Raw genomic sequence first — 11,477 nt, forward strand, 5'->3', positions numbered from 1 at the left:
AATGAATGACTCAATCACTTACTCATTTACACATTTACTGCCACCTACTGGCAAAAAAATGAAAAATGAAAATTCTGTCTATTTACATTTACTCACCCTCACGTTGTTTCAAACCTGTATGACTTACTTTCTTTTGCGAATGTTGGTAACCAAACTGTCTTGGTATGTAAATAGATCTTAATGGTGCAGTGTATAAATTTTAGGAGGATCTACTGACATATTTATTTATTTTTTTACCTTAGAATGAACCATTTCTATCTACATACACAGAAGGTCCCCTTAACATGTTAAGTTGCCATTTTGCGCCGGCATGTTTCTACAGTAGCCCTAAACGGACAAACTGCTCTACAGAGTGCGTTTTGTCACTACGTTGTTGTTGTTCTTCGTTGGTGTTTTTAGAGGCAGCTTGCATCGGCACTACATTGAATATGAAGCAGAGTCGTTTATTAGAAGCAGAGACTGTTTTTTGATAGAAGCAAGAAGAAACGTCATTGCTTGACTGGCTACTCTCTGCTGTGTCTTTGTCTTGTGACGGCCACCGTAGCTTCTATATATGTGCATCGAAAGGGAGGGGTGAGTGGTGACTGATCAATTCTCAACCTCACTATTTTCTGCCCTTTTCTATGAACAAAGACATATTTTATGTACTGTAATAACAGCAGATCATTTGTTCTATGATAACTGTATCCACTGTGTATAGTGTGTTAAGACAGGCGACACCTAATAACCTAATAATACAAGCATAGTATATATAAATATATATATTAGACCATATATATATATATATATATATATATATATATATATATATATATATATATATATAAAAGACCATATCATGAGAAATTCAGGAGAAAGGCGAGCACAGAACTTTGGGTGCCCCCTAGTGGTAAAACACCTTCTCATTCTTGAGAGGAGAATAAGGTAACAATAAGGAAGGGAGGGAACAGCTTCACATAAAGGTGTCTTCATATGTGCTGAAAAAAAGGTGATCATTAAAAAGGGGTTATTCACTGTGAACATAAAAAGACTGAAATGCATGCACAAAAAGATTAATCATTATGTCACAGTCTTATTATATTTATATATTTATTAATATTAATGATTTGATTAAAATTATGCTACTATATCACAAATGCCTAAAATTCTGCACACCTGAATATAAGGCATTTTTCATTTCCAGCCTTCAGAACAATTATATATCTTATAAATGATTAAAAACAATTTTGTAGTTATTAAGATTGATGTGGATTGGAATTGGTAAAATGTGCTTGGGAAAAAAATGTCAGAAAATCCTTGCCTAATAATTCTGCACTCCCTGTAAGACCATCTGAGAAATTCAGGAGAAAGGCGAGCACAGAACTTTGGGTGCCCCCTAGGAAAACACCTTCTCATTCTTGAGAGGAGAATGGTCAATAAGGAAGAGAACCTTCAAAAAGGTGTCTTCATATGTTGAAAAAAAGGTGATCTAAAAAGGGGTTATTCACTGTGAACATAAAAAGCAAATGCATGCACAAAAAGATTAATCATTATGAAGTCTTATTATATTTATATATTTATTAATATTAATGATTTGATTAAAATTATGCTACTATATCACAAATGAAAAGGGAATAAGTTCTTGACTTTTGGTGCAAATGTGCCACACAAGATCTGCTTCCAGGATGTGGTCGGAAGAGAACCAAATAGTTTCTATGTGAAGCAAATTTGAAGAGCACACCCCAACCACAAACTGCTTACACTCACACAAGATTCTATGAGTAAAACATTACGAACATGAGTATCGGACAACGACAAGCAAAGGAATAAGCATCATATTTGTGCAAGGTGGCATAGCAATGCATCCCTCAGGAGTAAATGATTCAGACAACAATCAAAGGTACTGTACACTGATTTGCATCATTACTCAATGGAGTGTTAAAACTGCAGTCTCAACAATAATAATCTATCTTTATGTTCTTTCAGCGTATGTTTTGCGTATCTGTTGTGGGTTTGCAGGTTAGTTGGTGTATTCCCAACAAATCTTATTTTTTATTTATTTATTTATTTATTTATTTATTTTTAACAAACTCAACAACAAAGCAGATCAGTAGTTTCAGAATAATTCATTGTGGGACAACATTTTTAGCTATTGATCACTAAAAGTAAAAGAGTATTCTGTGGCTAAACATGACCAAATTATTACAAAAATAAATCAATATCATTAATTTAAAAAGGAATCAAACATGACCAAAGTCAAACCTTGTTGTTCAACCATGTGCTACACAGGAAAAGAAAATGGCCTTTAGTTTTACAAGTACTTGTGCTACAGTACAGTTGTACAGACAATTAACATTAAGTTGTTCAGGTAGATAGCAGGACATCATTATTGTGGGTACCAAAATGAATTTCCTTGCATTGATAACGGAGTACCAAACCAGTAACATCTGCAAACAAGGGTTTCTAGACCTTTGCAAAATTTCAACCAACTGGCCACAAGATTACTTTAGTGCAAGATTCCAGATCTCGCGAGATTAAAATGTGACAAGATTTCTTGTCGAGGCGAAAAGGCAGTCTTGTGATAGTATGAGGGTAAAATTAGGAAAGAATATGCCACTGCTACATTTACATTACGCCTCCACTGTCGTTTAGCTTTTTATAGAAATAAAAACCATTTAATTCAGTTGGATAACAGTCGCCGCTGCTCCATATTCACAGAGTACGCGTGATCGCGAAAGTGAAGGTAAACGCGAGCACGTATTCAAACGAGATGTCAATACCCCGCATTTTGAAAGCGGCTCCCTGATGCATGCAAATATCTCCCAATATGAAAGCTATCTTAGGCTGGGCTGTGTAGTTGTAAGCATCTCTCAGCTCTGTATCATGATTGAAGAAAAATTTGGTCTCTATTTGCACTTTGAATATTGAGAGAATGCTTTGATTATTGTTGCACTTATTGTGTTGCACTTAAGACTAAAAGAAAACTTACTTTATTTTTATGCTAACATTTTACAATAAGGTTTCATTAGTTAACGTTAGTTAAATTTACATGAACTAAGGAAGAACAATACTTCAACACCATTTATTAATCTTAGTTAATGTTAATTTCTAATAATACATTACTATACATTGTTAAAATCAAAAGTTGTATTTGTTAACATTAGTTAATGCACTGTGAACTATCATGAACTAACGATAAATGACTATTTTTGTTTAACATTAACAAAGATGAATAAATACTGTAGCAAATATATTGCTCATTGTTAGTTGATGTCGGTTAATACATTAAAGGTGCTAAAGAGGATGTTTTGTTTGACACATTTTTGCAATATTACTTGAAACTGTCTTTACTAACTGATAAAAGACTATTTATTAGGTGCACTGAAAGGAATAATATTAATATACATCATCTGTGCACGAGGTAGGGCCTTAAAAACATCAGCCAATCGTTTACACGATCATCGCGTAAACGATTGGCCGTCTGGCTTGTCAATCACTGCCATGACGTTTCTTGTGAGAGACGCGCAGTTGCGCGTTCCAGTAACTTTCCACACTCTACAGGCGGCGCATGCAATGTTTTTGTCAGGAGACAGGAGTAACAACTGCAGATTATGAGTTACCTGCGGTGAGTCCGACATAATGAATCCACTAACACGACACAGCGAATGCCGGTGGTAAACACTCGTGTTCCAATACTCGTGCACGAGTTTTGGGAGGCGTTCCCTCGAAATGAGTTGTGAAGGAGGGGGGTTGTTCTTACGCATGCGCTCATTTCAAAAACTCAGTAACAGTCTATGGTTTCTCAGCCGACGAAAAGATCCTCTTTAGCACCTTTAATGTTAATAAATGTGACCTTATTGTAAAGTTTTACCATTTTTATTTATACTGTTTTTATTTCTATGATCAATTTGTGGAAAGGAGTTCAGTTAGGAGGTCAAAAGTTGTAGAAGCTCATAAATCTTGTACAGTAATGTCTTAAGAGATATGAAATCTTACGGGAGAGAAGCCAGTCAGTTGAATTTGTGGCAAAACGTTTTACAGTGCTTGAATATTGTTGTCTTTTACTGCATATGATAATTCATACTCAGAAAGTAGAACTGAAATAACATTCATTACAAGATGATTAGTTAAAACATACACCTGCAGATTATTTTTCTAATTATGTATTTCATCTTTGAGGATTTCTTAAAAATAGTGTGTAAAAATCTAGTCTCGTCTAGTCCTCGTGAACTCAATCTTGTGTCTCGTCACTCCCCTAGTAAAAGCTAATATTTAATTGTAAATCCCTTGCAAGCAATCACAGGAGTGAGTCTGTGGCCGACACCATCACCAGACTCCTGGTTTCACACCTCAAAATGCTTTTCCAGGCCTTTAATACAACCATTTTCAACAGTTACTCGTTTTGGGGAGTTTCTGCCTTAGTCTCCTCTTCAGCTGGTGAAATGCTTGTTCAATAGGATTTAAATCTGTAGATTTGGCCAATCCAAGACCCAAAATTTCTTTACCATGATAATCTCCTTGATTTAGTTGGCAGTACTAGTGTTTTGGGTCATTGTCCTGTTGCCATATGAAGCACTTCCCAGTGAACACTTTTTTCTTGAACACTGGTAGGCAAGATTCTTTTGTACACTTCTGAATTCATTCTTCTGCTGCCATCATTGAATAAGTCATCAATAAAGATGAGTGAGCCTGTTCCAGATGCGGACATGCATGCCCATGACATGACACTACATCTACCATGCTTTCCAGATGAGGTTGTATGCCTTGGATTATTTGCAGTTTCTTTTTTTTCTCTCCACTCTTTTTGTTTTCCCACTTTGACAAAGGTTAATTTTTGTCTCATCTGTTGATAAAACTCTGTTCTAAAACTCTATTGTCTCATCTCTGTGTGTTTTTGCAAATTCTAATTGGCTTTCCTATTTTTGGTACTGATCGGATGTTTGATCTTGCTGTGTGTTCCTCTGTAATTCTGTTGGTGAAGTCTCCTGCGAACAGCAGATTGAGAGGCCATCACCCCAGCTTTCTGGAGGTTGCTGGTGATTTTACTGACAGTTATTTTAGAGTTTTTTTCATAGTCCTTGTCATTTGTCTATCATCAGCGGCTGTTGATCTTGTCAGCTGACCTGGTCGTTGTCTGGATGTTTAAGCTTGTCAGTGGTATCTATCTTTTTCAGGACATTCCAAATTGGACATTCCAAGTCAATCTCCAGATTTAAATCCTATTGAACAAGCATTTCACCAACTGAAGAGGAGAAGGCCGAAACTCCCCAAAACAAGCAACTGTTGAACATTAAAGACCTGGAAAAGCATTTCAAAGTGTGAAACCAAGAGTCTGGTGATGTCTATGGGTCACAGACTCTCTCCTGTGATTGCTTGCAAGGGATTTACAATTAAATACTAGCTTTTACATATTTACTTTTGCTTTAAGTTAAAGCAGGGGTCTCAAACTCAAATTGGCTGGGGGCCATTGCTGTGATTGACACCTCATAGGAGGGCAATTTTAACATTCAAGCACAAGAAAACGCAAAATTTCTGTAAATTTACTTTCCTTTGCATTATTTCTCATTTACTTCAAATTTCATAACTAAAATATTTTTGCCATACTTAACAAAAAATGTAAGTAGAGATGCACCAATGTCAAGTCAAGTCACCTTTATTTATATAGCACTTTTTACAATGTAGATTGTGTCAAAGCAGCTTTACATTTATAACCAATTTATCGGCTAACAATCAATATCGGCCGACAAAAGCTATTATTATCACTATTGGCCATCGTCTGGTTGTTTAAAAACTGCCGATGGTCAGGGCCAATTATATTCTGTCAATCAAAAGGGTGTGGAAAGACGTGTTCAGACTGCAACTCATAAATACTGTGTGTGAAGAAAATCACTTGTGTTGAATTTTAACTTTTTGACCATATGAATCACCCGTAGTTCAAGCCAGGGTTGCCAGGTCTGCGTTTTTTTTCCGTTATATCTCGTTATATCTCGAAAAACATGAATGAACATCAAAAGTATGTTGAAATATATATGTAAATGGCCCGCAGGGCCGGCAGTTTGAGACCACTGAGAAAAACTGTCCCAATACTTATGCTCACATTAGGCAGAGGGATAAAACTCTAAAAGTGCTGTACTTCTTACTTGGTAAAACATTTTTTGTTGAAACAGCCAATAATAAAATGTGACATTCTGTACTTCTGCCTCATATTAATCTTTTAATCATATTTATAGATGTCTTGACGCCACAGCTAACAAAGCAATTTTGTCTTTACTGTTCCAATACTTATGAAGGGCACTAATATATATATATATATATATATATATATATATATATATATATATATATATATATATATATATATATATATATATATATGTTGTATATACTGTATATATTTGGTTTAAATGTGGTACTGTGTGTGTGTTTATATATGTATACACATTATATGTCCAAAGTATGGCATCATTAGGATTTTTTAACTTTTTTCAGATTTTTTAAATGGAAAGCTCAAAAGACCTGGATTTATTTGAAACAGAACATTTTTGTAACATTACTGTAAATGTCTTTACTGACACTTTGATCAGTTAGTCACTTTAATGCGTACTTGCTGAATGAAAGCATTTTTTTTTATTTATTTTTTTTTTACTTACCCCACATTTTTAATGGTAGCGTATCACGGTTTGCACAAAAATATTAAGCAGCACAACTGTTTTCAACATTGATAATAATAAGAAATGTTTCTTGAGCACCAAATCAGCATATTACAATGATCTGGAGTCATTCTAGACATCAGTAATGGTAGCTGAAAATTCTGCTTTGCCATCACAGGAATAAATTACATTTTTAATATACAGTATTTTAAAATAGAAAGGTTTTTTAAGCTATGACAACATTTCACAATATTACTGTTTTACTGTATTTCCAATAAAATAAATGCAGAATTAAAGAGACTTTTTAAATGTTTTTTAAAGATTTAAAACTTTTGATTAACAGTGTATTATACCAGGGTCTGTCTAAATACTTGATTCTTATTGGCTGGAAGGTGTGCAATAAAACTGTTTAATCACAGTTCTATATTAATGCGCTGTTTTCACTGAAGCGCACACACACATGACATCAAATATTGCGCTGTACACACACAGATACATTCAGGAGCAAAGAAACTTATCAATGCTGTCCCGCAAGTTTTTTTTTTTTTTAAACTCAAAGCTAGGGATGCAACGATTATAGATTTCGTTGGTATGATTATAGTCAATATTCATGGTTTCACAATTATCACAATTTTTATGCATTGAATAATTTCACAACACTACTAATGTATAAAATCACATGAACACTCTTTAAAGTGTTATTTATTGCTGCCTTCTGAAACAGAAATTACACAGTAACCAAATAATACAGCACTCATCAGCATTAAACAGCATATAAATCAAAACTGCCTAACGTTACTGAATGAAATGTTGACCCAGGACCAGCTATAGGACTGTGAAGCTTTGGGGGTGTTGATGGACTCGATCTAACGTTACTCAATCTGTGTTTTACATGTACATTAAATTTTTGTTGTTGTTTAAAAGCAGAGGCTCTGTTCTTTCTTTTGATATATTGCATGTTCAGATATTCATACAACAAAATATTGTGGGGGCCATGAAATGTTAGTGAAAATTACAAAACGGTTAAAAACAGTGGTGGAGTTATTTGGTGGAAATAAAGCTTCGCTGTTTGGTCCCTCTGCCATAATTAATCTAGTGTGTAGAGTAGTAACCTCCGTGTATCTGATAAGCACGGCACTTTAAGCTGGCGCTTTAAGCTGGCGCACTGCTAGTGTAACTTTGTTTTCATTTTGTGCAAGTTTCAACAGTTCCATGCAACAGAAACAATCATGGTTAATTGTGAAATCGCGGTTAATTGTGAAATTGGTTGGTAAAAATAGAGACGCTGCACAAACGCAAGTAACTAGAGCTAACTAGATTTTTAATATATATATATATATATATATATATATATATATATATATATATATATATATATATGTATATATATATATATGTGTATACACACACACACATATACATATACATACATATACACACACATACACACACACACACACACACACACACACACACACACACACACACACACACACACACACAGATTGTTGAGTAAAAGGAAAGCTGTGTCGGATTGCTCATTTCCATCCAGAGATGTTTTCATTTCCTTCTCTTTTTATTTCTGTAGCACATGCATGATACTTCCTGAAGAAATCCATCAAACCATCTTGCCTTGGCTCTATCTCTGTTTGGCTGCCCTGGGCCTTCCAACCAATGGAATAGTCTTGGTCGATCTTTGGAGATCAGAGAGGACACCCACTGCCATCTTCACTTTGAACTTAATCGTGTCAGACCTGCTGATGTGCAGCAGTTTTTTCTTCAGAATAGCCTACTACAAAGAGAACACCAAATGGCTATCTGGAACTCCAGCCTGCAATGTAGTAGAGCTGATAAATTTTTCTTGCTTCTACATTAACCTCTATTGTAACATGAGCTTCCTTTTGTGGACCAGCATCAATCGCTATGTCACAGTGGTAAAACCAAGCTACGCTTTCTTTCAGATCTTTAAACATACTCGGTCTAGTTGGATCCTCTGCTTTTCTACCTGGTCGGTTGTCACCACAGTCGTCGGCACTAGCATGGGGCTTAAACTGGGCCGACAAATCAATGGGACCTGCTTTGACCAAGTTGTCAACAGTAACATCATCTATAAAGATCAATTCAAAACCATCCACTGTGTAGGTGTGTCAGCATTCTTCTTCATTTTGGGCTTGATGGTGGTCAGCTATAGCCTGCTGGTCTTCCATCTGCAGAAGGTGAGGGGAGGTCGATTTGGACCCGGAGGAAGTCTAAAGGTTCGCAGGAAGATCCTGGCCTCGGTCATAATGTTTGTACTCTGTTTCCTACCCTACCACGTGCAAAGGATCATCTTATTAAAATCAGAGAATAAAAACTGTCAGGAAGGGTTCAGGATAAAAACAGGCACCATCTTCATTGCAGCTCTCAGCTGTTGCCTGCATCCCATCCTCCAGCTGGTGTTTCGTTTGCGCTGCTGTCGGGCAAATCGCAACACCAGGGCCAAACCCAAACGTGAAACCTCCAAGAGCCTGGAAACACCTCAGATACATACTATACATGTGACTGAAAACATTGAAGAATCTGAGAAAAATAAACTGGAAATAAGCCAAGAACTGAAGAAAAATTAAACTGAATTAAGCAAGCAACCAACACTGTTTTGAAGAATTTGGTTTGCAGGTTTGCATTTCCTGTGTGATGCATTCAGCAAACTCTGAAATATGCTAACCTCAGGGAGCTGTTCTCACATTTACAACCATTACTTATTAGACAGAAAAAACAAAACAAAAAACAAACTTATGACCAATTTAAATGGTACAGTGGTACCTCCTCACTTTTTTACAGTATACATAGTAAGTCCTTGTTGTCTACTGTGGAGCAACCTTCTCTGTATCAGTGACAACTATTATTTAAGTAGGGCTGAAACGATGTTAATATTCTGCTGAGTGCTTTTGCATGATTTAATTTATAGTAATAAATATTTTAGGCACACAATATATACTTTGCATGGTCAAAATGCATCCATAAAACAAATAAATATAAGTATCAATGGGATTTTAACACTTGTTTTGAATAGTCCTTCAACTGCAATGTGTCTATTCAACCTCAAGGGGGCGTGAGGAGACCATTAACCCTGTAAGGCTCACTGTTGTAATATTACAACATCAGTTTAAGCTCTACTAAAATATACCTGTACATGTTTTTTTCTCTTTAAGACCACCATTTACACAACTAATACGTTCTATTGTTCAACCCTGCGATGCTTTTAAATGGTAGATTTTGTAAATGGGTCTGTTTACCAGGACATAAACTCACACAACCTGCGAACCTGACTTCAAGCACATCACCTTTTTTACTGGACTAGAAATAATCAACATTCAAGTAAGTAAAATGCCAAAAATATTTTTTTCTGTGATTAGTAATATGTCTAGATATACTGATGATAAGGTGATACTCTTCCGGTGGCACTGCTCTGTAGCGACCCAGACAACTGTGCTGCAGCGTATTGTGTTTTTTAATCGTGACTGAGCGATTAATACGTCTTTGTGTTTGTTTCTGTTTGGCGTTACTGTTACGTAAACACTGCGGGATGGTGAATTTTAAGATTTTTCTGTACAGGACTATTTTTGCTGCTTTTTGCAGTAGGCTGCTGCCAAACAATAACAACAGCATTCTATGGGAACAACAAGGAAATGCGTGTCTAAAGGCCAGTACACACCGGGACGAATATCGCGCTCGATTATCGCCAACGCTTAACGGCTCGTGACTAAACAAAGGGTGCCAATGTGAGTGTGCACAACGACGCAAAAAAGCGTCATTTTTTAAAAAACGCCTCGGGTTCGTTGTTTTGGCTTGACGCGCTGCTTTACATTGGCGCTTTTGTTCACGTGCCTGGAGCTGCTGAAGTTACAGTAAAACATGACTTGGTGGCACTCAAGCACAAAACGGTCTTGCCGAGCACACATTGATACCAAGACGACGAAGAGAAAGTAAGTAGACAAGGAAAACCCCTACAAACTATCCCTGCGTCTTAAACAGCTCCCTAGCTTCCTAGGTCGTGTATCAGCATACTGTGTAAATGAATGTGGCCGACTCCCTGATCAGTGCACTGACTACTGAACTATACTCCCCTATAGGGAGCTGATTGAGACGCACGCTCTGCCACTTCTAGATGTGTATTATTTCTGTATTTTTACTGTTTGTTTTTTTTTTCTTTTACATTCAAGAAATATAGTTGAGAATGTCTATTTCATAAATATGCTTATTTAAACTACCATTCACTTGCACTACTGTCACTGTGACTTATTTGCACTACCGTTTCTGACTACCATCTCTCATATGTCATATATATATATATATATATATATATATATATATATATATATATATATATATATGCCATTTTATATCTTCTTTAACTTTATTAATATCATAAATATGTTTATTTGCACTACCGTTAAGCACAAGCGCCACATACTGTCAGGGATTGAATTTGCACGTCCACTCTGTGCATCGCCAGTGAAAATCGCTTTGGTAAAAATGTCCCAAAAAAACGTCTCAAAAAATGCTGGCGATAAACGCGTGCGATATTCGTCCCGGTGTCCCATGGTCATTTTGGGGGATTTCAATCACTGTAAACTAGAAATGTCCTTACCTGGATCTGAACAGTACCCCCTGAAATCAAAATGTAATTTTTGTTAGTATGAATATGTTAGCCTTAAGGTTATGAATAAGCTGGTGTGTTCCAAAACAATGACAAAATTTGCATCTAGAAGATATAAGCATTCAAAACTTACAGTCTCTCACTTCCGCTAAAATGGATCACGGATTTTCATGACATCACATTGCACTTCAGTTTCTCATCAAATCTTC

At 36.0% G+C, this 11,477-nt stretch overlaps 2 protein-coding genes across 2 annotated transcripts in view; one reads left to right on the forward strand and one right to left on the reverse strand.

Annotated features, from left to right (window-relative positions):
• The window catches only part of caska (calcium/calmodulin-dependent serine protein kinase a), a 96,888-nt gene that overhangs the window by 51,680 nt on the left and 33,731 nt on the right, over positions 1-11,477 (reverse strand). The window lies entirely within an intron of this gene.
• gpr82 (G protein-coupled receptor 82) lies at positions 1,527-9,665 on the forward strand. Its single transcript, XM_048193976.1, has 2 exons — positions 1,527-1,879; positions 8,218-9,665. Exons 1-2 carry the CDS (start codon positions 1,839-1,841, stop codon positions 9,233-9,235), a joined length of 1,059 nt encoding a protein of 352 aa, XP_048049933.1. The 5' UTR covers positions 1,527-1,838; the 3' UTR covers positions 9,236-9,665.

The sequence above is a fragment of the Megalobrama amblycephala genome, linkage group LG6 (assembly GCF_018812025.1).
Source record: "Megalobrama amblycephala isolate DHTTF-2021 linkage group LG6, ASM1881202v1, whole genome shotgun sequence".
In the NCBI taxonomy this organism is placed as follows: domain Eukaryota; kingdom Metazoa; phylum Chordata; class Actinopteri; order Cypriniformes; family Xenocyprididae; genus Megalobrama; species Megalobrama amblycephala.

What these genes read in the sequence shown, in the direction of transcription:
- gpr82 (XM_048193976.1), top strand. Translation starts at nt 1,839, where the DNA reads ATGCATCCCTCAGGAGTAAATGATTCAGACAACAATCAAAG. An exon ending in GATTCAGACAACAATCAAAG is followed by an intron (nt 1,880 to 8,217) that starts GTACTGTACACT and finishes TTATTTCTGTAG; the next exon opens with CACATGCATGATACTTCCTG.